At 43.6% G+C, this 26361-nt stretch overlaps 10 protein-coding genes and 1 long non-coding RNA gene across 14 annotated transcripts; 4 read left to right on the top strand and 7 right to left on the bottom strand.

Moving 5' to 3' along the window:
• The first annotated feature begins 160 nt into the window (after positions 1–160).
• LOC132784164 (uncharacterized) lies at positions 161–705 on the top strand. The gene is made up of 2 exons (XR_009632235.1): positions 161–339; positions 404–705. It is a non-coding gene; the product is annotated as an uncharacterized LOC132784164 (long non-coding RNA).
• A 15-nt stretch (positions 706–720) lies between these two features.
• On the bottom strand, positions 721–2341 carry LOC132784051 (UDP-galactose transporter senju). The gene is made up of 3 exons (XM_060789429.1): positions 2165–2341; positions 1990–2107; positions 721–1929 (listed from the first exon to the last, which is right to left on the bottom strand). Exons 1-3 carry the CDS (start codon positions 2244–2246, stop codon positions 957–959), a joined length of 1173 nt encoding a protein of 390 aa, XP_060645412.1. The 5' UTR covers positions 2247–2341; the 3' UTR covers positions 721–956.
• A 184-nt stretch (positions 2342–2525) lies between these two features.
• Positions 2526–3998, top strand: LOC132784069 (eukaryotic translation initiation factor 3 subunit H). The gene is made up of 3 exons (XM_060789454.1): positions 2526–2660; positions 2897–3574; positions 3639–3998. The coding sequence occupies exons 1-3, from the start codon at positions 2583–2585 to the stop codon at positions 3894–3896; spliced, it is 1014 nt and encodes a 337-aa protein (XP_060645437.1). The 5' UTR covers positions 2526–2582; the 3' UTR covers positions 3897–3998.
• On the bottom strand, positions 3360–8590 carry LOC132784098 (ankyrin repeat domain-containing protein 39). The gene is made up of 3 exons (XM_060789504.1): positions 8456–8590; positions 8181–8387; positions 3360–8118 (listed from the first exon to the last, which is right to left on the bottom strand). Exons 1-3 carry the CDS (start codon positions 8556–8558, stop codon positions 7880–7882), a joined length of 549 nt encoding a protein of 182 aa, XP_060645487.1. The 5' UTR covers positions 8559–8590; the 3' UTR covers positions 3360–7879.
• On the top strand, positions 4243–6998 carry LOC132784042 (poly [ADP-ribose] polymerase tankyrase-2). Its single transcript, XM_060789418.1, has 2 exons — positions 4243–4462; positions 5443–6998. The coding sequence occupies exons 1-2, from the start codon at positions 4243–4245 to the stop codon at positions 6996–6998; spliced, it is 1776 nt and encodes a 591-aa protein (XP_060645401.1).
• A 104-nt stretch (positions 8591–8694) lies between the features above and the next one.
• Positions 8695–9172, bottom strand: LOC132784107 (uncharacterized). The gene has a single exon (XM_060789516.1). The coding sequence runs from the start codon at positions 9170–9172 to the stop codon at positions 8705–8707; it is 468 nt and encodes a 155-aa protein (XP_060645499.1). The 3' UTR covers positions 8695–8704.
• A 273-nt stretch (positions 9173–9445) lies between these two features.
• Positions 9446–12523, bottom strand: LOC132784134 (uncharacterized). Of its 4 annotated transcripts, none has more exons than XM_060789553.1 (4): positions 12332–12502; positions 11289–11427; positions 9722–9825; positions 9446–9651 (listed from the first exon to the last, which is right to left on the bottom strand). In XM_060789553.1, exons 2-4 carry the CDS (start codon positions 11368–11370, stop codon positions 9451–9453), a joined length of 387 nt encoding a protein of 128 aa, XP_060645536.1. In that variant the 5' UTR covers positions 11371–11427; positions 12332–12502; the 3' UTR covers positions 9446–9450. The 4 variants fall into 4 exon arrangements, with proteins under 4 accessions (XP_060645536.1, XP_060645543.1, XP_060645550.1 ...); XM_060789574.1 differs by having other exon boundaries at positions 9591–9680; positions 12332–12523; XM_060789560.1 differs by lacking the exon at positions 12332–12502 and having other exon boundaries at positions 11289–11441.
• An 86-nt stretch (positions 12524–12609) lies between these two features.
• On the top strand, positions 12610–15428 carry LOC132784061 (reticulocalbin-2). Its single transcript, XM_060789441.1, has 5 exons — positions 12610–12783; positions 12886–13335; positions 13606–13753; positions 13888–14344; positions 14409–15428. The coding sequence occupies exons 2-5, from the start codon at positions 13122–13124 to the stop codon at positions 14607–14609; spliced, it is 1020 nt and encodes a 339-aa protein (XP_060645424.1). The 5' UTR covers positions 12610–12783; positions 12886–13121; the 3' UTR covers positions 14610–15428.
• LOC132784082 (SPRY domain-containing SOCS box protein 3) lies at positions 15370–16928 on the bottom strand. The gene is made up of 4 exons (XM_060789480.1): positions 16369–16928; positions 16142–16299; positions 15708–15926; positions 15370–15592 (listed from the first exon to the last, which is right to left on the bottom strand). The coding sequence occupies exons 1-4, from the start codon at positions 16820–16822 to the stop codon at positions 15554–15556; spliced, it is 870 nt and encodes a 289-aa protein (XP_060645463.1). The 5' UTR covers positions 16823–16928; the 3' UTR covers positions 15370–15553.
• A 20-nt stretch (positions 16929–16948) lies between these two features.
• Positions 16949–17996, bottom strand: LOC132784089 (zinc finger protein 853). Its single transcript, XM_060789492.1, has one exon. The coding sequence runs from the start codon at positions 17664–17666 to the stop codon at positions 16956–16958; it is 711 nt and encodes a 236-aa protein (XP_060645475.1). The 5' UTR covers positions 17667–17996; the 3' UTR covers positions 16949–16955.
• Positions 17997–18711: 715 nt separating this feature from the next.
• Positions 18712–25489, bottom strand: LOC132785058 (collagen alpha-1(IV) chain). Its single transcript, XM_060791035.1, is given in 10 exon segments — positions 18712–19420; positions 19422–19472; positions 19474–19533; positions 19597–20741; positions 20801–21769; positions 21834–23284; positions 23346–23842; positions 23905–24861; positions 24928–24976; positions 25379–25489. Coding segments are annotated over 10 exon segments (5352 nt in total). The 5' UTR covers positions 25402–25489; the 3' UTR covers positions 18712–19270.
• Positions 25490–26361: the final 872 nt, after the last annotated feature.

Here is a 26361-nt window from a genome sequence, read left to right as displayed (position 1 = left end):
TCGAAGAGTATCGATTAGCGATGATGATGATTCATGATATCGAGTACCTGTAATTACGCAAACTAATTTAAGCGCATATAATAGAGAACGATTTATTTTAAAAATACAATTTTGAATTTTAAATTGTAGAATTAATTAATTTATATTTGGTTTGGGCTTGCATCTAATCGCTTGATCTACTGGGCGCGTCACTCATCACGATATTATGTTACTGATATTTCACAAAATATCGATACGACTGTATTGTAAATCACAGAAGCACGTGAAAATATCGTTAAGGCAGATACTACAAATCATCTCTAGAACGAAATTTCTAAAGTAGCGGTACTTTTAAAGCTTGTAGGTGTAAATGGAATCATTCAGATTTGTAATACAGAATCGTATTAATTATACTTAATTGCAGTATTTAAAATGGACGAATTTCAATATGGCACCTGTCCTTACAACAAGGAGCATCGCATTGTGCTATATAAAATGCCTGGGCACATAATTAAATGCGCACGCAATTACAAAGGACCTCCACTTGCAATTTGCAAATATAATGCAACTCATCGTTTGCTGGAAGAGGAAATGGAGGAGCATTTGTCAGAATGTGCAGATAATCATAAGCATCATGAGGAAATTGCATTACAAGCGCTTAAATCCCCACCACATTACTAATATTCATTTGTAAAATAAAAGCCTTTGTTCCTTACCGAAAGTCAATTTTTGAAAGTGTTATGTTTATTTATGTAGTACATGTTGAATTATTATCTAAAACGGAAACGCTATATACACATACACATATGCTCATACATACAAAGATTGCACGCTCGCTTTTCGTTTAAAACAAATGTTTAGGCACTTTGCTGCACTGCAACACTCTAGGAAAAGGCAGTGACTGCACTGCAACACTTACAAAGGGCAGTGACTATTCAGTAGCGACCTATTTACACTATGAGAAGATTGCGTTATTGTTAAACTATATTATCCATCTCTAAGTCCGTCTCATCCTGCTGCTCATCCAAGAGCTTTCGCTTGTCTTCTCTCTCCTTGGGATTCGCTGTAGCCTCACTCAGTTGCGTCAGCGGACGTACTTTGCCCAGATTAACAACCGGACTCTGCGTATACAAATATATTGCATACGAGACTACGGCAATTGCTAGCGCCGTATTCATATAGATGGGTATGGCGAACAGGAAATAGCAGAGCACAGCCGTGAAAAGGAGTTCCAAGGCGCTGGCGAATGTTTTGAGAATCGAGTTCATGTACTTTAAAAAGAAACTCGTCACAATACCAATGGCCGCATTGTTCACAATTATAATGATCACACTGAAGCGCATAATGCTTCCCAAATTGTGGCCACTAAATGCATTGAAAAGTTCTCCACGGAATAACAGTATAACTGCATTGCAGACAATCGAATCCAGATACATAAACACGTTCTGCACAAAGATATTGACATCAGCGCCTTTGTCTTTTAGTAGGTACTCATTGTAGACACCCGCTAAGCATGAAAAGATCGTTTGCGCCAAGATGAACACCGCACTGATACTAAAATCAAAGCCAGTCATATTTTTGGCCACAGCTTTTGTTGTGGCAGCCGTAGGGTCGCCGCCACCTGCTTGAAGTGCAGCAGCTTCGCTATCGTCATTCGCATCGCTGTAGAAGCTATTCAAGTCTACCTGCTTCAGCATGCAACCGAGCGTCAGCAGCAAAAGTGAGATCCATTGGCGACGCGATAGATACTTCTTGAAGATGATTTGAAAGAGGACGCCGGTGACAACGACGCGAAGCTGCAGTAGCAGATAATATGTGGTCGGATCGAAGGTGGCGAGATTCACAAACGCGAGATTATTGTAGAGGCAATAAAGAAATGCAGGCACCATATAAAGCGCTAGCACCTTGCGATCTTTGTGCACATCGTGCAGCAGCGAGCGTAGATTGTTTCTGCAATTCGAATCCGTAATTAATTAACAAGTTGTTTCCCAAGTGACCTTTGCTACTTACTCCCTGCAGTAGAGGCAAGCGGAGACAATTAGCTTAAGGATTTCGGTGAGCAGCACAACGGTCACCGTATTATAACTATACGAATTATTAGATTCCTGTGATGCTGTGACAAATATGCCTGTGAAATAATTGTAAGAAATTAGCTGTCGATCCTTGTAGATAATAGTCAAGTTACCTTGTCCAATAAACAATGACATGTACAGCAGGAAAATTATGAAAGTCAATTTGGTTGGAAATAGTTCACGCCAATTGGACATTGTTGCTGTTTTTGTTGTTCTTGCCTTAGTTGCCAGTCAGCGTTGCGTTGTTCGACTAACAACTCGGTATCAGTACACTCTCGTTTCTTTCCAAATTCTGTCAAAGTCAGCAACTACATTAAATTAAATTTACTGAGATAAACAAAAAAGAGAAACAAACACTTTTTGTATTATTTTGTTATCGCAGTCGGCACACAACAACAGCTGATATCGTACAGTGCTGTAAATTTGCATTGCAAGCTTCAAGTGTTGGTAAACGTTAAGTGTTGGCGGTGTCCGCGTACATGTGCAGCCAACTTCACGTCTTTTCTCTTTCTTGTCGTCTTCGTTGTCAAAATGGCAAACCGCGGTGGTCGTCATGCTCGTACCGAGGATTCGGATAATACCATCAATTATGTACAATGCGACGGTTTGGTAAGTTATTAACAAACTGCAATGAGATGGGTACAAGTGCAATTAAAATAAATGCAACATTAAAATGCTATTAAATGCCACGCGCTGTGCCTAAAACTTGCTGTGCATGTGTGTGTGTGTGTGGGTGAGTGCGTGCAAATTGTGAGAGAGCGCGGGAGAGAACGATGACAAATGCCATGTATAAGAATCACACTTATGTTTGCTATGATAGTTAAACATGAATATTCTCTTTTTAGGCCGTCATGAAGATGGTGAAGCACTGCCATGAGGAATCTAGCAACATGGACTTGGCCCAGGGCGCCCTGCTCGGCCTGGTCGTTGACAAGTGCCTGGAGATTACCAACTGCTTCCCATTCCCCAAGAGCGGAGACGAGAACATGGACGAGGAGATGTACCAGCTTACGGTGATGCGTCGTCTGCGTCGCGTCAATGTCGATCACTTGCATGTGGGCTGGTATCAGAGCTCCGATGTGGGCAACAGCCTGTCGATGGCACTGCTGGAATCCCAATATCACTATCAGACCAGCATCGAGGAGTCTGTGGTCGTTGTCTACGACACCCAGAAATCATCTCGTGGCTTCTTGTGCCTAAAGGCCTATCGCCTCACACCGCAGGCCATACAGATGTACAAGGATGGCGACTTTACGCCTGAGGCATTCCGCACCTTGAAAGTGGGCTATGAGAGTCTTTTTGCCGAGATTCCCATTGTCATCAAGAACTCACCGCTCACGAACATTATGATGAGCGAACTGAACGAACTGTTGCCCGAGGATAAGGGTCACAACTTCCTGGATTTGGGTACTGCATCCGTGTTGGAGAATCATATGCGTAGCCTCATTGAACGTGTGGATGAACTCTACCAGGAAGCCGTGCGCTACAATAAGTATCAGCAGGTGGTTTTCAAGCAGGACACGGTGAGTGGTTGATTTACTATTACTAAAAATCAACACAATTAATAATTGTTTTTCATAATTTTAGGAAAAACACCGTGCTCTGGCCAAGTTGGCCGCGGAGAATGCTGTGCGCACCTCGAAGGGCGAGCCAACGGTGCCCGAAGAGGAGGTCATCAAGCAGTTCCGTCCCATGCCGGTGCCGGCCAGGTTAACGGCCACCATTACTTCGGGTCAAATCAATACGCATGCCCAGCATATTGCACAATTCTGTTCGCAATCGCTGGCTAAACTTTTCATTACGGAATCACTGCAGAACGCCAAGGAAACTAAGGAGATCAAGTAATTTAGTTGTATGTTAAAGAAACCAATTGAGTAACAAATAAAGTAACCCCAACTTTGTAGCTGTGTGTAAACTGCACACAATGTACCACACAGCTGAACGAAACTATACTCTCCACCACTATTTTTGGAATACGTATATTCTCTCGAATTTGAATCTCGCTCTCTTCAATGTCGCTGGGTGGTGGATTTTTCTTATCGGGCTGCTGCTTTTGTTTGTGCGTGTTTCAGTCTCTTTTCGTGCGCTTTTCCGGCCAGTGCGTTTTACAAAACATTTTCGTTGCATTTAGTTGGATTATTTGCACATTTTTGCAGCTGCTCTTTTGCTTACAATACAATTCAATGGCAATATGCTATCCTACGATCTCAACGAACGTTTGCTGAGCGCCGTTCATAGCGGCGACTTTGGCCAGGCCCTCAACTGTATCATCGAAGGTGCCCAGGCCACCTATGTATCCTCCACTTGTGGTCGCACTGCGGTCGGCACAGCTGCTCTGCTTGGTGACGCCGAGCTCCTTGAACTCCTGGTGCAATCCTGCGAAGAGCCGCAGCTGAATCTCTTCCAGCCATGTAAGTTGAACGACACGAAGTGTCGAAGTGAACACACGGGTTCAGGGCCAACAGCTGGTTGAACAAAATCAATGGCAGAGTTAAGTTGCCTCTCAATTGTCGCGTCGCGAATTCAATTAGGAAAATCAACACGTTTCAAATAAGTTATAATACAAAAAATTGAGTATACATATGTCTTTATATTAAATCATTTAAAATATAAAAATTTAGATCAGAAATTTAGTAATTCTCATTTAGAGTTAAAAAAAAGAGATGAGTTTTTTTTAGAATTTTTCGAATCTAAACAAACAGAATGTGAATTTGTAGTATATTTATATTTAGAGCCGAGACCCGTGCATCCAACAAGAAGTGTATTCAACTTGTTATAAATTTACAAATTTAATTTACAATGTATATATTAAAACTACATTTTTATTTAAAAATTTTGCTTTTTTTATATTCAAGGATTTGAAAAAATATATAAAAACTTGTTTGTGATTATTTCAAAAATGCATTTTAAAGTCTATGGTAGAAGTCATCCTTTTATTATTATATTTTAGTTTTATTTTCTTTTTAGCAAACGTTACAATCTTTTTAAATGCAATGAAAAAATAACAATCTTTTTTGTTAAAAATTGTATTATTATTTTAAAGTAATTTACGAAATTAATTTGTAGGCTTAACATTCCAAATAGTAAAATATATACGAAAGTTTCAGATAGTTTTAAAGATTAAAACATATCTACAATGTGCTGAGTTTCTTGTGGTGTAGTGACCAATGACCCAAATTGATAGCGTAAAACGACGATCGAAGAGGGGCGGGTGAGAGAACCGGTTTTTATTTGAATAGCTGAGCAGCAGTTTGGGTGTAGCCAACTTGTGTGCTGAGTCGGAAGAGGTCTGAGACCGTCTCAGTATGCAGCTGTTGGCCAGGTAGACAGCAATGCATTGCATTTAATGTCAGAGTGTAGAGACTATAAATCTGTCAATCTTCTTCGCTAGCTCACACCGATACGTTGGAGATGGAGAGCACACCAGATGGCATGGAGAAACTGGAATGGGTTGATGAATTTGAGAGCGAGGAGAACGACTCGGAGAATTCAAATGGCGGTGGCGAAGATTCGCAACTATATCATTACTATGCCAAGACCTTTGAAAATACCGGTGAATTCTTGACGCAATGCTGTCCCAATTGCCGCCAACAGGATCCACATCTCTATGACTCGGATTTGGCGACGCCACTTCATTATGCCGCCGCCTGGGGTCACGCCGAGTGTGTGGCTCTGCTACTCAAGCATCAGGCACCGATCAATGTGGTCAACAGCGAAGGCTACTCGCCACTTCACGTTGGCGCCGGCTTCGCGGAGGTTACGCGACTGCTGATCAAGCATGGCGCCCTGGTCAATGCCAAGACACTAAGTGATGGCAAGACGGCGCTCCATTTGGCCATCGAGAATCGCTGCAGTGCCGCAGCACAGCTGTTGCTGCAAACGAACATCAATATCAACGAGACCGATGACGAAGGTGAAACGCCGCTAATGATGTCAATTATCTGCAATCTTCAGGAGCTCGCAGTGGAGTTAATCAAGCGAGGAGCGCGCATCAATCTGCAGGATAAGCGCGGCAGCACAGCTCTCTACTTCGCAGCCATCGGACGCCATTTACAGTTGGCGCAGCTGCTGCTGGAACGTGGCGCCCGACGACTGCCCTCGCATCATCTGTTGCATCATTGTGTGGGGCCACGCAGCGTGGATCTGGCAATGATCAAGCTGCTGCTGGAGCATGGCGATAGCCTGAGCCTACGTGACGACGACAACTGCACACCCATCATGCTGGCCATACATCGCCAGCTGCCCAAGCTGCTGGCTTATATGTTGGAAGAGGCTGACAAGCAACGTAGTCTGGGACTTTACACGGAGGCGCAGGACGAAGGACTGCTGTTGTTTGCTGTCCAGCAGATCGATGACATTACACAGTTCAGCAGCATTTTGCGTGTACTGCTCGCCAAGCTGCCCAGCGCTAGACGCGATCTCTACAGCTGCAAGGCGCCGCCCACGCTGGTCTGTGGCTTCGTCTACAGCGAAACACCGTTGGCGCGCGCCATCAGCTTGCATAAGCTGGACATGGCGCAATTGTTGCTACGCGAAGGCTGCCACCTCTCACAGATCTGCGCAGAACAAGTGATTAACGAGCTGAGCTCGCTGGGCACGCCACAGGCATTTGGGTTGGCTCAGCTGCTGGCAAATGCCGGTCTGAAGTTTCCTCAGTCAGCCACAAATTATCGACAACTCAGCTCGGAGCCGCGTTCGCTCCAATCGCTGTCGCGTCAAGTGATACGCCAGCAACTGTTGCTGCCGTTGCAACAGCAACAATCGTCACTCCATCAGCTCTGTCCGCCCACAGATCAGAGTTCCACGCTCGCCCGCATCGTCGAGGAGAAACTGTGCATGCCCGCAACGTTAAAGCGATATGTGAGCGAGTTCTCGGAGGTGCCGACAATACGAAGCAGGCAATTGCCGTTGAATCCGATGTTGCGTTCAATAGAGTCCTGGGATTAAGCACAGTGCAGGGTTCTAAAAATTTATTTAGATTTATAATTATGAATGATGTATTTGTAATGTTGTAATAATGTATGTTAATGTATGGTAGCATAAGTATGTTTAGTTTGTATATTGCCCCTTAGTGATAGTTTATGTAATGTCAAATTGCAATTTTAAAAAGGTTCGAGTACAAGTTCTTCTCTAGTCACCCCATATAGCATAGGCATACTTATACAGTAAATATCTATCATATTGTTCAATAAGGTTTAGAATTCACAATGCCAATGAACTTATTGGGCAACGTAACATTTCTCTTTGAATCGTTTTTATCATTAATTTCAATTAAGATGTATTCAGTGCAGGGCGGGGAAATTATAAAATATGAATAGAGTTTTCTCTTACAGCATTATTGTTAAAGTTGTATTTTAAATTATTGGAAATTTCGAGCAACGTTGCTGTATTTTGTAAACGTTTTTTAGCATTTCAATAAAGATTTATCAGGGAATGGATTATTGAAATATTTTAAAGGAGTATTTTCTTACAACATTTATGACAAGATTTATCTTTTTTTTTTAAATGAGAATTTTAAAAAACGTTGCAATATTTATATATTGTTGTTAATGTTTTTTTGCATTACTTTCGGAAAATGAAAAATTATAAAATATGAAAAGTTTTTCTTACATTTTTGCGCTTACAGTTTATAAAGAATTGACAAAAATATACATACAATACTGCAAATTGAAGTAATTGCCTACAATCTAACAACAATATTCATACTATATTTATATATATATAGCTTGATTTTAGGTCAATTCGAATCCGCCATATTATATTAGGTTTTGTTCAGAAACTGATTAAGGCTACGAAAAGTTGCGTATTGTTTTTAAGATTTCATGATTTTAGGGCTTTAGAAGCAGCTTGAAATCATCGTTGGCATTCTCCATAATATACTCGAATGCAATTTTATCCTTCTTGTCTTTGAGCAGCTTCAGTTCGGGCTGCTGCTGCAACAGATATCGACACACTTCTAGTTGTCCACGCAATGCCGCACGATGCAATGCACTCTGACCGCACTCGTCTTGAAGCAACAGATTGACCTTAGGCTGTGTTGCTAACAGCTTAACAATATCAAGATGACCTGGAATGAATGAGTAGCAAATTTAGTGAATATTTCTAGACATAAAGGGGTATCTAGATTACCCATCATTGCAGCACGATGGAGAGATGTGGCGCCCGCCTTGGTCACCGCATTCACGTCCACTTTGCCCTCGTCGAGCAGAAGTTTGCAGATCTGCTCGTGGCCATTGCGTGCCGCATAATGCAATGCCGTATAGTCGCAGTCATCCCGTGCCATGGCCTGACCCTTCTTGATGAATTCGCGCACGCGATCCACCTCATTGTAGATAGCTAACAATGAAAAAAAGAAAGCATTCAGCTTGGCTATCAAGTTGAAGTTGAAGCTAATGAAAAGTTACCTGCATTCCAGATGCCACGATCAAAGTCCATGTCGGAGAGTGTTTGTTGTGCCGGCTGCGTTTGCTTGTGGCACTTGCAATTGTCCGCGCTATGCTGATCCATTTTCAACGTAAATAAAATATACAATCCTTGTCTGTGATAAAGATGATCGATGCGATGGTCGTAGTGATAGGTTATGTATGATTGATAGCTGTGCTTTTTTTTGTCTTTTTTGTTTATCCTTCAGTTTTATGCTTTCCGTTGCCAATTTAAACTTCACGCTGCATGGTCCAACAGATTTCGGCCTCGCCGCAACTGCAAATGACTTTATAGCTGAGCTGTGCCAGCGTATTCAACATAACCATTGGCGGCACTGCAATCAGAACGCCATTCACACAATTCTTCACCGACAAACGTTGCGAGAGAGCCTGAACTTCTGCCTGATTCAAGCCAAACACAGTGCAAGTGTAATCATGCAGTGAACCTTTCACGGTGACGTAGGCAAAGGTGCCTTCCGTTTGCAAAATGGGCACTGGGATGGTCACAACGTTGGCCGGACAGCCGGCAATGGAGGTGGCCGATGGTGCAACCGCTGCTGGTGGACACTCGCAATTCAATGTGGAGTCCTTGGGTGCTACTGCTGCTGCTCCAGTTGCTGCCGTTCCCGCTGTCGCAGTTGTTGCTGTTGCTGCTGTTTGAGTTGCTGCTGCCGCTGATGGTTGTTGATTATCGCTCATGCTTTGATTTTGCTTTGGTTGTGTGGAAAACGATCGATTGAATGCCGAATGTGGACTGTCGCAGTAAGGTCTAGTTTTCAGCTTTTATATGTGGTTTAGTTTTGGTTTCGGGTTGCTATAGCTTTTTTTTTTTCTTTCTTTTCTATACAATTATACACTCACACCGACACAAGCATACACACATACAATATATATAGAGAGAGTAAATGAAGAGAGTTTTGCAAATCAAAAAAAAGAAAAAACAAAACAAAAAGTAAAGTGGAAAAAACCAGCTCTCTTTACTCCGGCGAATCAACCTTGTGATAGTTGCCTAAACTGGCGGCTTCGCGACCAATATTTGATAGATTTTCACGGACAACGGATACAGTTTCAGACTCGGGTTCGGGTTCGTCGAACTCCTTGCGCATCGTCCACATATATTCGTTATAATCCTGCTTCACTGCCGTCGATGAACTCGCAACCACACGAAAGCCCAAAATCTATTCAGATTCAAATTTCGATAATTTATCTATTATTGATAGTTAGCTAATTAATCGATGCCGCACTTACCTCTAGCGCTGACAAAATGCGACAGGGATGCACTAAATAGACAATCGTCGACTCATCGCTGTAGCCCCCACATGAAAATTTGTTCAACTGCTCGATATCGTCAGCTGCAAAAATGTTGAAGATTCATTTTTTATCTAGAGCTTAATGTAGCTTAATTTTGTACACTGGGTTGTTTATACAGTAGACGAGCTTGCACAACAAAGATACAATAATAATAAAATGCTATGGGGCCACTGCATGACGTCAGCGCCCGGCAGCTGGCCACATTGTCTTTGACTGTGTGTGACGGTGTAATTCTATAGGTGTGCGTTTGTATGTGTGTGTACTAATTAAACAAAAGTCAAGACCTGGCAATTTTGTGTACTATTTCTTTGCATACATTTACGATATTATTGAACATATTTATCTCGTTGATTCTTCAAAGTGCATTGACTTGTCCATAAAAAGGAAAGAAAGCACATAACGAAAATGAAGTAAATATAAATTCAATATACATACATACGTATGTACTGCAGTGCGTATGTGTGTGTCTCACCATGCAATCTAGAGGCGTAGTTCAACTGCACTCAATGCGAAACAAAACGAAACTGACGACGACTCAATAATGCGCGACAAAGCAACAACAGTAGGGACGAGAGAGAGAGAGAGCGATAGATAAAACTTCATTCGCTTCGCAAGCCTCAACTCAAATGCTCTTCCTTCACATAATTATCACATTTCAAATCCGGTTCCATGCTATTTAACCAAAACTTGAGTGCAAATGGCAAATGGTAAATATGTTCTATTTTTATTGTCTGCCTATTAAAAATTAAGATTCTAACATTGTATTTGCTAATCGCTTTTGCTAGAAAATAAACTGACATTTCAACGGAAAACTTTGCGGGAAACAATTTTCAAACAGAATTTATTAATACTTTATTTAAAGAAAAGGACATTAATTTATTCGGTAAGTAAAACTCATATCATATATGTACATACATACTACATACATGAGTGACACATACACCTACATATGTATGTAAATAAGCAGGTGTAGAAGTAATGGGCAATTGTTGCATTTGCGAATAAAAATAAGAAGCAAACTACAAAAGTGATAAGCAAATGCTCAGCATGCACAACATTTTTGGATGCTACTGTGTCTAATAAAGCCCTTCTCACACACACACGCACTTACGTATACGCTACGCACACATGGATAGTCAAGGCCGGGCCATTCAGAAAGTAGCTTGCTGCCTGTGCACACAAAGTGGAATAACCGAAGAAATAAAAGAAACAAACAAAAAAAAAAACAGACGCTCAAAATTGTGGGTGTTGAGCTTGGATGTGTATGTGTAGGGGTGCTTGTCTATGCGTAAGTGTGTGTATGACGAAGCACTCTTTAAATTAATTGTGTCGCAATAAAAAAAAAAACAAGAGGACGAAAGTAATTCAACAATCGAAAGAGCCATTAAAAAAACATAAGAAAATAACGGTTAAGATTGTATAGTGAAGAGCCAACTACTTTGGCTTTCTATTGTTTGCATTGTAGTTGCTTGGTAGTTTTCTGTAGTTGTTGTTGTTGATTTACCTTTCAATCCAGAGACGAGTACACGCCATGGATATTTGTGACTGTAGGAGGCTAGATTGCCGCGTATGATAATGTACGGCATTTGGTATTTCTTTGGTATTTTTTGTTGTTGTTGCTATTTAATTAACGCGGGCGAGGTCTGTAAGTAACCGGTTCAAACTAGTAATGTGAGTTGTTTGGTTAGTAAATGAATGAGACCGAAAATCAAACACGAACAAAAGCTAACTGCTGTGCTGACTGAAGGCTGGCTCACGACTAAATTTGGTTTTCAAAGCTTAGAGGTTTTCCCCGTACAGCAGCAAAGCGCGCAGTGGTTGTTGTTGTTATGCTTTTGTTTATTATTAATAGGCCTTGTGCTGCGTTGCTCTCGCGCGCTCTCTTTTGGTCTGAAATTGTTAGCAACTTTATTGGATTAACCTACAAAATGTAAGCAATGCACACAACACACTTAATAGATAATCCCTCGCTCTCTTTAGAAGGATAAGAGAGCACGCACACATATACAGAGGCACACTCATATTTATACACTTGGGGGCTGACCAGTTGCATGTTAAGCACGAGTCACCGCTGATTGAGCGTTTGTTTGTTTGTTGGCTGTGTAATTAGGCCCTCAACACCACCCCAATCACCGAAATTAATGAATATTTCCGTAAGTCAACTAAAAATAGTAACACCTGTGAGCAACGGTCAACAACATCTACCTTAAAAGCTTCGATTTCGATTGGACCACAAAAGCACACAAACATATACCCGTATATGTACATAAACATCGCGCCCTTGTACCGTTCCCCCTTTACAATTACAACTATCGTTATCCTTTTGCGTGCTTGGCGCACACAAAAAAAATAAATAAATAAAATGCGCGACAGTCGTAAACAGCGACACACACAGCTGCTAAAAATTAGGTGCTGCCTGCCTCTCAATGATGTCATTTGAATTTAATCAAATTTCAATTCCCGTTTTTTATGCTGCGGCTTTCAGGCTACGAATTTTTCGCTCTTTTACCTTACTCGCTCACTTAATTATTTTTGTCTTCTACTCACTTATTTCTTGTTTTATTCTTGAACAGTTGTACTCTGCAAAAAAGCACTGTATACCGTTGTCTGAATAATTGTTGTGTATTTTAGTTGTTTTATTTAAACTTTTCCAAATTTTGGCAAATAAGCGAATTTTTTATTTGCAATAACAATAGCTAGTGATGTGTAGCGCTGTATCGATATACCAGTCCAAAAGCAGTTTTGCGATATGTCGTCCAAAATGTTTTTATGTATCGATAATATGTTTAGATTTTCGATAGCGCAGAAAAGATGCTGCGATTGTTGACACCAGCCACTTTTACGCAAATAATAATATTTAAATTTGTGATTATTAGTTAAATTAATTAGTAATATAATTTATGGAACTCTTCAGCAGGTGTTGAAAAGTGAACAAATCGTGAGAAATTGTTAAACATAACGTTTAAATGGTTAATTTGTGAGCGCGTCCTAAACAGCTGGTGGGTGAAAACATCAATTTTGAATGAAGATGACTTGGAACCAAACAATTTACATATGTATATGTGTATATATATTTATATATACATATTTGTATATTTCAGGTTACGCAAATCCATCGACTGGGTTCAATAGAGTTCAACAAATTTTTTGGGACTATTACGTGTGTCGCCGGCGGCTAGAAGTTCAAGTGGTGTGCGTGAGTTTCTAAACCAAAAAAAATTACAAAGGCTGCCAAAGAAACGCACAAAAAACTCTCAGTGTGTGCCTGACGATCAAACGCAGACGACGCTAGCGGAGCGTATATTTTGTATATAAACAAACCTTCAAAATATTCATCATGATGACGCTGTGGCCAATGGTTGTATTAACGCTGGCCATACTGGCTGCCGTTGGACCAATGCCCACCCATGGAGCTGTGGCGAGTCCCCACAAGCATGAGAAGCATACGAGCAAGGAACGTATTAAGGATGGTGTCTATGTGCCGCGCGATGCGCACCATCATGGCGAGCATGGCGAGCATAATGTGGAGTTTGATCATGAGGCGATTATAGGTAGGTTGTAAGGAAGGCTGCTAGCTGACTCACAAGTTGTTTTTAGCATCCACTTTAATAGACCCCACATATTGTTTATATCATTGTTTTATATCCATGTAGAACATATGTACGTTTGTATGATGGTATTTTATGGGATTTCTTCACTCTTCATTTAAATGTTGCGCATTTTTCTTTTGTATTTAATATTTTGGATTCTAATGTATGCGTCGTTGTCGTTTCATTGTTCGAACACGTTTCTAAATGCATTTTGATTTAATTTTTCGGCAGGCAATACAAAAGAAGCGCAGGAGTTCGACACATTAACGCCGGAAGAGTCCAAAAGACGTCTAGCCATTCTCATACGCATGATGGATTTAAATAAGGACGAGTATATCGATCGTCACGAATTGAAAGCATGGATATTAAGGTCTTTTAAGTGAGTGTTGTCTGTTGATTAACCCCCAGCAGCTTTAACCCATCGCTCTTGCCTTGCTTGGTTGTGTCTGCATGTAACTGTAATTCCAATCTACTCAATTTCAAACAATACTAAATATACTCGACTTCCAACAGAAAACTGTCTGAGGAAGAGGCCGCAGATCGATTTGAGGAAATCGATTTGGATGGCGATGATAAAATTACTTGGAAAGAGTACTTGCTGGACACCTATGCCATGGAGGATGAAGACTTCAAAAAGGAAGTAATTGATTTCGATAGCTACGAAGATGAGCAGAATATGATTAAGCAGGATAAAGAAATGTTTAATGCCGCCGATGTCAACAAGGATGGCGTACTCACAATGGAGGAGTATGTTTATTTTCAAAACCCCGAAGAGCATCCACAAATGTTGCCCATTTTGCTGGAGCATACGATGCAGGACAAGGACACCAATCACGATGGCAAAATCGATTTTCAAGAGTATGTTGGCCAGGCGGCTGCGCATCACGACAAGGAATGGCTGGTGACGGAAAAGGAGCGCTTTGATAAGGATCACGATATCAACGGCGATGGCATGCTCACGGGCAATGAGGTAGAACTACTTTATTATTGCCTCAAACAAAATTTAGGTAATAAACATCGGTTGTGTCTTGCAGGTTTTGTCTTGGATTGTGCCCAGCAATACGGCGATTGCCAGCGATGAGGTCGATCATTTATTTGTCTCTACGGATGAGGATCACGACGATCGGTTATCGTATTTGGAAATCCTCAACAACTATGACACATTTGTGGGCAGCGAGGCAACCGATTATGGTGATCATTTGCAAAACATTAATCATCTGTCTGATGAGCTGTAATTCCCATTGGACATATCGCGTGACATTTGCTAGAGCAATTGTATTTTATTCATTTAGTTAGTATAAATGTGTTTTATTCATGCCAATTTATTCTGCTCTTCACACACTTGATCATAAGCAAAAAACTATATTGTATGTATGTATTAATTTATATAGACACCAAAAAGAGAATCTGCAATATTAAAACATAGCATACGAACACGTATTTAATAATAATTTTTACTAAATTATTTACCTGTTTGTGTTCTTACATGTATATTGTTTTGTATTAATATTGTATGAGCTTAAATGTTATACATAGCTAAATTGAGATCGGTCAACATTTTTTCTTTTTGACTAGAATGCAACTAAAATCGAGTTTTACAATTTAATGCTATTAGCGGATTAATGGTCTACCAATTTTATACAATTTGGATTCCACACGTGTTTTCCTTGACTAGATTTCACACTCGTACCAAAATACATATATTTATATACTTAAAACTATGTATTATTATATAGCGTACTTATATTGAATATTATTATGTATATTATGCGTAAAAGTTGTATTCCTTTGCTATACCCATGGATGTGTTCTGGCTTCACATACAATTCTTGCTTCTCCTGTCTTATATCACAAATATTGCACCTAATTGGCCTATTACCGCAAAACATTTTAGCTACAATTGTCAACAAAAAAAAACTATTCATATATATAAAATGCGAAACAAAATCAAAGAAAATGTAAACGAGGCAACTTGTTGGGAGTTAGCCCGGTGAGTCAATTGGTATAATTATAATCATGCATTTGCAAGAACAAATACAATTTCAAGCACAGCAGTAGCATACTTGAAATTTACAATTGAAAATCATTGCTATAATCGTTTTCCGCCTACTTCAGTTGCTGCCCTCTTCAAAACTATGGCACAAAACTCAGTTTCACGGGACATCATCTTACAAACTGCTTAATTCATATCCATCATGCACATCTCGTAACCATTTACCTACAAATGTACAAACATTTACATACGCGTACTTGCTATTTCTGCCTCGACAAAGAGTCAGAAATCGAAACGGATACCCAGTTTAAAAATCGCACAATATATCATAATTGTCTACCTGACGTAGTGGCTCCTTATCATCAATCACCTCGCCTAAATATTCAGTAATTGGCAACGGCAACTTGAGTTTCTCCAGATCAGCAGCGGTACGCAGTCGTCGCATTATCACGGCACGACAACGATCCTGAAGATTAACAAACTCACGACGTGCACACTTCAGAGTCATCTCTGTCTTGGCCGCTGTGGAGCACACGATGGGATAAAGCGGTTCTTCTACCTGGAAATGCAAGTGTATTGAGCTTTAGTTGCATTCTATGATATTTATTTATATCATATTTATACCCATTACTCATTACTGTAGGAATTTATGCCTATTTAATTTCTGATAATGCCCATTTAAGGTTTATCATGCTCTTTAAACGAGTTCGTTTACCTTAGGCATGAGCTAAATTATCGTATACTTTTTGTTTTAATGTTGTTTGATTGTCTCACCTTGTCCAAGCCTCTGAAGGCCACGCCCAGGCACTTGCCATCCTTGTAGTAGGTCAAGGTGCCCTCGATGCCATCAAAGAGCACGCCAATTTGTGTGGGATGATTCTCACGAAAGCGTTTCGTATATAACAGCGCAACGCCCTTGTGCCAAAGTACGCCTAAGGTAAATTAAAATTATTTAATTAAATTCCATACAATTGAAAAACGTTTAAATGATTTAGCTTTACCTTTGTGCGACAATCCCCAGCCGTGCTCGTTTTCGCCAAGCATATTGCGAAAGGCATTGGCGTGTAGGCGACAATTTCTGGTGCCGATGCCAAACATGATGGAGGTGCCAAAGACACGTTGCGACACATGCAGCTCCCAGTAGTAGCGACCATTGTTTAACGGTCGTTTGCCCTGAATGCCGGCAGTGCCTTTGCTCCAATTGGGGTGAAAGTGCACAGTACGTAAATTGGAACCGCTGAGCACAACCTCTTTAGACCGAAAGCGTTTGCTCCACGTCCAATTGTCTTCGATTCCATTCACCAAGGGGCAACGCATCAATATCGTTTTGTCCTGGCCATCGCCTCCAGCCATCGATGCCTGCTCAAGACGTGCCTGCTGTTGTTGGCGTCGACGTTGACGTGGTGTCTGCGCTGGCATTGGAGGTGATTGTTGTCCCACTTCAAGATCCGACATTGTGCGATTTTCAAAGAGTTGAATCGTTTATAGAGCCGTTGACAATATCAAGCATTCACAGTGAATTTATTGAATAACCTCTTGATGTCGCCTACTTCACACTGCCTGTCATGCACAATCGGGAGAGGCAACTCTATAAATGGCTCGTTATCAACTCTGGCTGACGAAGGTCCTCGAAATGCACCTCTAAATGCTGCTCAATTTGTCGTTCGTGCTGTTCTTCAAACTGCTCCTCGACCTGCTCGAATTGTTCTTCCTCAAAGCCCTCCTCGAACTGTTCTTCGTGCAGCTCCTGCTCCTGCCCTTCCAGCTGTAACTCGTCTAATGACACCGACTGCGAAAGTGATGCGTAACCACTGCTTACAGAGCTACGACTGGGACTCTGATAGTACTGATAGCGATAGCTGTTTCTTGACTGCAGTTGCTGTTGTTGCTGCTGTTCCAGACTGCGCTTCAGCTCTCGCCTTATCCTGCGTTGCTGCTTGTAATCCTGTTCGCCAGAGTTGTACCTCTGGCTACCTGTCAGTCGTTGCTTGTAGAGCTGCAGATGGAAGTGATGACGACAATAGCCTTGTGGACTATGGGCGCAGAAGCGACACGCTTCAAGATTGGCACCGGCACCCAATGGCAAAATGGACTCCAGTGTGCGACGCTTTTGTCGACGCTTGGTCTGCTCCAATTCCAAGTGCTCCAAGTGCTGAAGAGCCTTACGATCGCCAACGGTTTCGGCCACCTCCTGGATCAGACGTGCGTTCCGCGGAAAGCATCTGTCGTGGATGTGGAGCACGAGACGTTGGCAGTAGAGGCACAGCGATTGGAATAGTAACAACAGCACGATAATCATATAGAATGAAATGGGGTTGCTCGCCAGGTTGCTTCTTGGAGTGTTGGTAAGTCTGGACTGGGGATAAGTCTGCCTGGGGTTGCACTCAAGTGGTTGCTCTTCCGGCCAGACTGCTAGACTAATTAGTAACTTGCTTTCACTTGTCACATTTTAAGTGTATATTTTTTCTCATTTTTCTCTTGGGTTTCTCGAGTTTTCTTTTCTTTTTTTGAAGTGCCACCTTTAATGCCAACTTGTCGTAACTGCCATTGAATGGTGTTAAAACCTCTTTGCACTTCGCACTTCGCCAGCTCTGCACTCGCCAATATCTCGATTTATTCTGCTCGACTCTTTTATTTTTTCTTCCAATTTGAATTCCAAAAATCTACCCCTATTTTTGTGAACAACACACACAGCTGGAACGAGAGTCGTTTTCATATCTTCTTTTCCACCACCAATTGGAATTATGTGTGTGCGCGTTTAGACATATCATTATCATATGGTATGGTATCGTATCGCATCGCATGCCACCCTCTGCTCTTCGCTCCGCTTATCAGCAACCCCCAATCTACAACCCACAGTCCTCAGCCCCAACCCCTAACCATTACACTCGACCATGCGCACAAGTGTCTAGTTGAAAGCAAAGTGGTGAGTTTCACTGAACATTACAAACAAGTAATTCTCTAGTATTTCGAATATTGCATGATTTCTGGCTGTTGGCGTCATTGTCAACAAATTTATTTTGACCACAAACTACCCTTGTACCCACCCATCGCCAACTAGCTTAAACAAATCTTGGATTGACTGTGCATATTAATAAATACCATTTAACAATATTTGTTACGCAAATCTGATTTCACTAAGCTAATCAGAAATTATCTGAACCAATGCGTTTTAGAAAGTACTATTATGATGATTAACAGTTAAATTTTGAGATTTATTTATTTTTGAAACGACTTTCAAGAAAAATTTTAAAATTTAGACGATCGAGTAAACAATATCAATAGGCTAGGCCTAGTTGGAGATTCATAAAAGTTTAAATATTAAAGGATCCTTTTGTTCGATGTGTGTATTTATAAAATTTTCTTTATTTTTACCATTTTTTTTTTGTCATAAACATAAAAACTTGTGTGTATGTGTGTTCGTATTCGCTGTAGCACTGGTTAAAAATAATTTTCGTTTATAGACAGTGAAACCATGTAGCTGGCTAGCTGGACAAAAGATCGTGAAGAGTCGCAGAATTGTATTGTTTGAACGAGTTATGGCTTAACCCCTTCTATTCACATTGTTGTCGTATTACCAGGCTAGTTTATTATTTGATCATTTACTTAACTTACACGTAACTAAGAAGCAGTTTACATTTGTTGTTTAGAACATTGTGGCAAACAATAAAATGGCAGATACAAAAATGGCATCGAGTTCCGCTTTGGATCGGAGCGGACCTTTTGTTTTGGTTTAGTTTTCTCATTGTTTGGTTATTTTAAGGAATTTGGTAGCAGTGTATGTGTGTGTATTTGTGAAGTGTGTGTGTATGTGGCATATTTGCACGTTGTTGTTGTTCTTTTCGTTGGTATAGTTAAGGCATTACATTTAGATTAAAATTATTGCATGTGGGCATGATCCGCTTATGAGGAGTTCTTCACACAGACTTGACACCTGGAAACACGGGTCAGCAAGTTACCGGCCTTAATGGTTTGTTGTTCGGGCCTCTGGAATTGTTCGCTTTCCTCGAGCGTGACCATCCAGAAGCTGGTCATGGTCTCATAGAAATGGCAGTGTCCCCTTTGCACCGTTGCACTCAATGAACGGAGTGGCACGGAAGTCCTCCCAAACAGGAGCCGGGCGATTGCAGCGCTTGACCACCGCCGCCATTGCCAACAGCCGTGTGCTGGAATTGAAAGTAGAAATTGCTGTTTTCATTTGATCAATTGTTATGCTTGGTTACACTTACCATGAGAAAACTGTAGCCGATCCAAAGACCTTCCCAGCCATTGGGACAATTGGGTATCGCCAGAGACTGACTGTGCACAGCAATCACATTGGCTGGCGCCTCACAAACGACGCAACGTGAAATATATTTGCTGATCTCGAAATCATTTACTGGCATCATGGGTATCGGTGCCGATGTTGATAGCCAGAAGCTCTTATCATTGCGCGATGCATAGTTGCAGACGTTGTTCTGTCCGCACGACATCACGGGCAGTGTTGAGAAACGCGGTACACAGGAACCGGGAGAGCCAAGATCTTGATTGGCCGCATAATCATTGCCATCAACATAGAGTAGAGAGTAACCGGTCCACAATTCAACTTGCCCTGCTGCACACTTTGGTACTTGATCGCTCTGACTGTGACGTGTGACCAAAATACCGGTGAGATAATCTTGCGCAGTGGTACATGGTGCACCAGGCTCACCCTTGTAGCCAATGGGACCGACTGCACCCTCCAAACCGATTAAACCTTGCTCACCACGCTCGCCCTTGATGCCAGGTCGACCAACGGCGCCAGTAACACCAATGAAGCCGCGTTCACCTTTCTCGCCGCGTTCACCTTGAATTCCGATGAGACCACGTTCACCAGGAAGGCCAACTTCGCCCTTTTGTCCATCACGGCCAGGATGACCAGGTTCGCCCTTCTGTCCGGGTGGTGGAACCAAGCCAGGCTCTCCCTTTTGACCACGCTGTCCGGGCAAACCGTCGCGGCCATCACGACCCTTGGGACCTGAGAAACCTTTCTCGCCTGGTGCTCCAGCTGGACCAGGGTGTCCATCCAAACCCGGCAAACCAATGTCTCCCTTTAGACCAACCAATCCGGCGATACCAGGGGGACCAGAAATACCTTGCTCTCCTTTCTCACCCTTCTGTCCTTCAAAACCAGCAACGCCACGCTCACCCTTCTGACCAGTGTAACCAATTTCTCCCTTGATGCCTTGGGCTCCATTCAAGCCTGCAGCACCATCGACACCAGGGGCTCCAGGTAATCCACGTTCTCCCTTAAGTCCTACTGGACCGATGGGACCGGGCAGACCAACAAGACCGGCATTACCCGGTAAGCCGGGCAAACCAGGCTCACCCTTCAAGCCAGGCAATCCAGGTGCACCTAAAAACAAATACGATATGAGTTCAATAATATTAAATTAATGCTGAGAGAATTTGTACCTTCACGTCCGTTTTTGCCAGCACGTCCAGGCAATCCCTTTTCTCCCTTAATAACAGGACCGGGATAGCCAGTCTCTCCTCGGAAACCAATCTCTCCCTTTTCTCCGGCCAATCCAGGCAATCCAGCAATACCAGGAGGTCCGGGTAGACCACGATCGCCCTTCTCGCCACTATATCCAATTTGACCAGCTTCACCCTTGCTTCCCTTTTGGCCTTGCTGTCCATGCATGCCGGGTATACCGGCTATACCCTTTTCTCCCTTTATGGCGTCGACGATAGCGGAGCGACCTTGAGGACCCTTCTCACCCTTATCACCCTTGATACCTGCTTGTCCATGATAGCCGGGTTGTCCTGGAAGACCTCGATCACCCTTCAAACCGCTCTCACCAGCTGGTCCTCTATCGCCCTTGATTCCTTTTGGTCCTGAATATCCAATAGGTCCAGGAGCTCCTTGTGCTCCGGGCTTGCCATCAAGTCCAGGGCTTCCTGGACGTCCAGGTTGTCCGTCCAATCCTTTCTCACCCCTTGGTCCAGGTGCGCCTGGGAAACCTCGGTCGCCCTTCTCTCCAGCGCGTCCATCAAATCCAACTTGACCATCATGACCGGCATCACCCTTTTCGCCCTGTGGGCCAGGGCGTCCATGTACAGCAATGCCCGGCAAACCCTTGTCACCAATCAGACCTTGTCTTCCAGGCTGACCATCTTGACCACGAACACCGGGTGCACCAGGTTCACCTTTTTGTCCCTTCTCAGACGCATCTCCTGGTTCTCCCTGAGCTCCATCGAAACCAGGCAAACCTTGGTCACCCTTTTCGCCAGCCAGTCCATCTAATCCATTCTGTCCAGGCAGACCCTGTGGTCCAGTATCACCCTTAACACCCATTAATCCAGGTGGACCGGTAGGACCTCTGGCTCCAGTCGGTCCATCGTTGCCACTTAATCCGCGATCACCCTTATCTCCCTTAATGCCTATAAGTAAGACAAAACATTTTGTAGGTGCGGATTTTTTAAAAATATTTTTAAAAAACCCTACCGGAGAATCCAGCTAGACCAGGAGGACCTCGCTTGCCAGGAGCACCAACAGGTCCTGTGAATCCCTTGGGTCCATCATTGCCGGGTGCTCCACGATCACCCTTGTTGCCAGGCATACCAACAAGACCAGGACTACCAGGCTCACCCTTGGCACCGTCACGACCTTGTACGCCGTCAATACCGGGAGTGCCTGGAGGTCCAGGACGTCCTTCAGGACCGATTGGACCAGGCTCACCCTTTTCGCCAACTGAGCCAGTTCCACCAGGTTGGCCGGGGAAGCCAGAGTCACCTTTGTCACCGGGGTAACCAGGACTACCATCAGGACCAAGAAAACCAGGAGCTCCAACTGAACCTTGATCTCCCTTTTCGCCTGTCAAACCGTCACGGCCTTGAGGTCCAGGGGGTCCTGCAACAGTGTAGCCCTGCTCTCCCTTTTGTCCACGCTCGCCAAAACGTCCAGGTGGACCACGAACTCCATCCTTGCCATCGTTACCGGGAGCACCAAACTGACCGGGATTTCCTTTCTCACCACGTGGTCCAGTTATGCCACGAGGTCCCACCAATCCAGGAGGGCCCTGAGGACCAGTAGCACCTATTTCACCACGAATACCGAGGTCACCCTTTTGTCCCATTGGTCCATTATTACCAGGCATTCCGGTGGCACCACGCTCTCCTTTGTCGCCCTTTAATGGAGCCTTCAGTTCGTCTGCTGCGCACGTGCCGGGCTCGCCTTTTTGACCAAGATATCCAGATGATCCCTTGTCACCTTTAATACCATCGAATCCAGGTCGTCCCGGTTCTCCCTTAATGCTTATGCCGGGGAAACCATCGGCACCAGGACGTCCAGGACTGCCAGGCGCACCATCCGTGCCGGGTTGACCGACATATCCTTTGTCACCCTTTATTCCCATTTCTCCTTTTAGTCCTGGGAAACCGGGACTACCTGCGTCACCGCGTTCGCCCTTCACACCAGCCGCACCGGGATATCCAGACTCTCCCTTCTGACCCTTTTCGGTTTGAACTAGGCTCATGTCTAAAAGTGCTGATTGTCCGGGAGGACCATCAGCACCAGGGGCACCGGGAGAGCCATCCTGTCCTTTCTCGCCAGGAGGTCCCATCTGTCCAATAATTCCATCATCACCATGTTCTCCAGGGTACCCACGTTCACCAGGAGGACCTCGAGCGCCTGGATTTCCAGGAATGCCGTTTCCACCACGGTCACCTTTGTCTCCCTTTAACCCTGGTGGGCATAAAGAACATTTGCCGCCGATTTCTCCCTTAGGACCCATAACACCCTTATCACCGGGAATACCAGGACGACCGGCATCACCTTGAGGTCCGGGAATACCAGCCTGACCAGGAGTACCGGGTCTACCTAATTTGGAATCGCCGGGTGCGCCAGCACTACCCTTATATCCGCGTTCTCCTTTTGTGCCTTTAAGGCCGTCGGCGCTTTTAATGGAAGAATATATTAAATGCAAAAAGCGAATGTGAGAAATAAGCAAGCGCTTACCCATTAAGTCCATCGTTTCCTTTGGGGCCTTGGATACCATAGCCAGGCGTTCCGTGCTCTCCTTTTTGTCCTTCGGGTCCTGGAGGACCATTGTGTCCAGTTGGACCGATTGGACCTTGTGGTCCTACGCGTCCAGCTATACCTTTTTCACCCTTTTGTCCTGCAGGACCTTCATTACCAGCATGTCCTGGTAGACCAGGACCGCCTTTAGCTCCCACATAACCTTGAGGTCCTGGTGCACCGTTAACACCGTTTAAGCCCTGTGGACCTGGCTGTCCTGTATAACCACGAGGTCCTTTTGGACCAGGAGCTCCTGGTTGTCCATGGCCGCCACCAGGGGGACCTGGGGGACCGACCAAACCTCGCTCACCATCAAAACCAGCGCGTCCAGGTTCACCCTTCAAACCAGGCTGACCAGGCAATCCGTGTAAGCCAGTTTCTCCACGATCACCCTTCTGTCCCGCAGGACCTGGTGGACCAAAGTTACCTTGACGACCCTACACAATGATGGTTATGATTGGGATTAAAAATTTAGAAGACAGTGCATCACTGTACTTACTCTAGTGCCAGCGCCACCGGGCAAGCCTTTCTCTCCCTTTTGACCATCATGTCCTGGCTCTCCCGCTGGACCCAAACCACCCTTTTCACCTGCATATCCGATTTCACCCTTACTACCCTTGTCACCTTTTGGTCCAACAACTGTCTCTGGACCTCCAGTGACAGGAACCTTTATTGCTGGGTCACCCTTATCACCTTTGTCTCCTTTTTCGCCGGGCATAGCTGTGGCGAAACACGCGTTGCCTTTTTCACCCTTGATACCGCGATCGCCTCGAGGTCCAGGTGGACCAAATGGACCAGTGTCACCGCGTTCGCCCTTCAATCCGCGTTCACCCTCAGGTCCTGGGAAACCCGAGCGTCCTGCGAATCCGGGCTCACCTTTCTCACCCTTAGCATAGTCGCCATTCTCCTTGGCAGGTTCTCCTTTCTCGCCCTTTAAACCTGGGCCGCCTGGGTAACCACGTGGACCAGCCATGCCATTGAGACCTTGCAAGCCGCTCAGACCTTCAGTGCCATCGCAGCCATCCTTACCAGGAATACCGGGAAAACCAGGATTTCCAGCGGGACCTTGAACACCAGCTACACCGGGCAAACCGGGTATACCACGTGAGCCATGCTCGCCCTTATCGCCACGAGCTCCAAATGGACCTGGATCACCCTTTTGGCCTTTGTCACCGGGGGGTCCGTCGGGACCACTGTAGCCCATGAGACCCTTGGGTCCGGTAGGACCTTCAGGACCAGGCAAACCGCGGTTACCCTTCTCAGCTATGCATTTTGGCACACATCCCGCATATCCACTGGTGCAGTTCTTAGGTAATTGACCGTTATGGTGTGTACCAGCCGAATCTACGATATCATAACTATCATCAATCGAAAATGTTCTACCGGGATCTTCTCTAGGATTGTGCCGAACTGAATCTTGGATCGAGCCAGTGGCGCCAGGATTCTTCCAAAATTGCTATTGGGTATATGTAAGATAAATCAACAAACCAATATTTTTTTAATTAATTCAAAAGATACTTACAGCGTTTGTAGAAACTAACGCTCCAGCAATCACAGCGGCGAACAGCAGCCTACGTAATGAAACGAAAAGAAAGTTAAAATATTAGCTCGAGAAAATTCAGCAGAATATTCGGATGAGAGCGCTAAACTATGGTGGATCGTAGTGCGCACTGTGAATTGTCTGATAATATAAAGTCTCTTATCTTGCATGCGCGTTAATGGTGACTCGTGTGTGTATGTGTGTGTGTACGTGAGAGTGTAAGAGAGTGAGCGCGGAGTCAAGAGAGTCGCATAAGAGAGCAAAAGCGCGCTCTTTGTATTAGCAGAACAAGTGAGAGAGAGTCTTGCGATATTTAATATTTGAGAAGCATTGACATGTTAAAAGGCACTGTTTTTTCATTGGTGATTTCCGAATTAAAAATTAAGCATAATTTTGAGTATTGTTTTTGGTAACTTTATTTGGTTATACTTACCGCTTCCAGTGGGGCAACATCATGCCCTATGCACAATGCTGGCTCAGATAATTCTTGCGATCCTTGTCGACTTAAAAATATGTTGCCGTCGGTGGCCTGTAATTTAATGTTGGCAGAAAAGTAGGCACTTAATTTTTGTTTCACTCTTACTGAAATATTAAAAAGGGCATTTCAGCATAATATTAAAATAATAGAATTTGTATTGATATTCATTTGCGTTTTGAATTTCATTTGAAGATCAAGCAGCACACAATGTACAGTTTGACAAGCACTGGGGCAACTCATGAAATTTTGCCAAAGTTACAAAATTTTGAAAGTGCTGATTTTATTTATAAGAGTGAATAAATAGCGAATAACGTCACTATTGTCAAAATTTTGCTCTTCAATTTTCTTTTTCTTAGAATATTTTTGAAGTATTGTAATTTTATTTGTTGCTGTTGCTCCTTACGGAAATGTGATCTAGCTTTATGAATCGACTGGAGCGTACTGAAAAACCACAACCGATTCGCTGGCGCAGCGAACACGAGCGAAACACACTACAGCAGCTAAGCAGCCAGCCAGCCAGTTAGCTGAGAACTAAATGACTAAAGACTGAATCGCAGACAGCAGACCCAGCCTACTTACTCGAGAAGACGGAACACGACTAATTATAGTATAAGCTCCAGCCATCCAAAAACCAAAACCAACCATCGCCCGAATGCACGATTGCCTCAATCGCGTAGCCGACGAGCCGATCCGAATGTCAACGATCAGCGATCATCGTTCGGCACATGTACACTATCCGTGTCGATGCTAGGAATGTACGTTTGTGTGCGTGTGTGTGCTTTGGGGCGGATGGGGTGTACAACAATGTAGCAATATAAGTAGCAAGACTAGTTGCTGTTTGCTGTTGTTATTGTTGTTGTTGAGGGCGATATGGCGATATATTCAAACCGTAGTTGAAATCTTTGGATAAGCCTTGCAGTATGCCCAATAGTACCATG

This window comes from Drosophila nasuta, chromosome 2L (assembly GCF_023558535.2).
Source record: "Drosophila nasuta strain 15112-1781.00 chromosome 2L, ASM2355853v1, whole genome shotgun sequence".
NCBI classification, from domain to species: domain Eukaryota; kingdom Metazoa; phylum Arthropoda; class Insecta; order Diptera; family Drosophilidae; genus Drosophila; species Drosophila nasuta.
The sequence above is the reverse complement of the archived record's forward strand: the minus strand, read 5'-3'. Positions and strand labels throughout refer to the sequence as shown.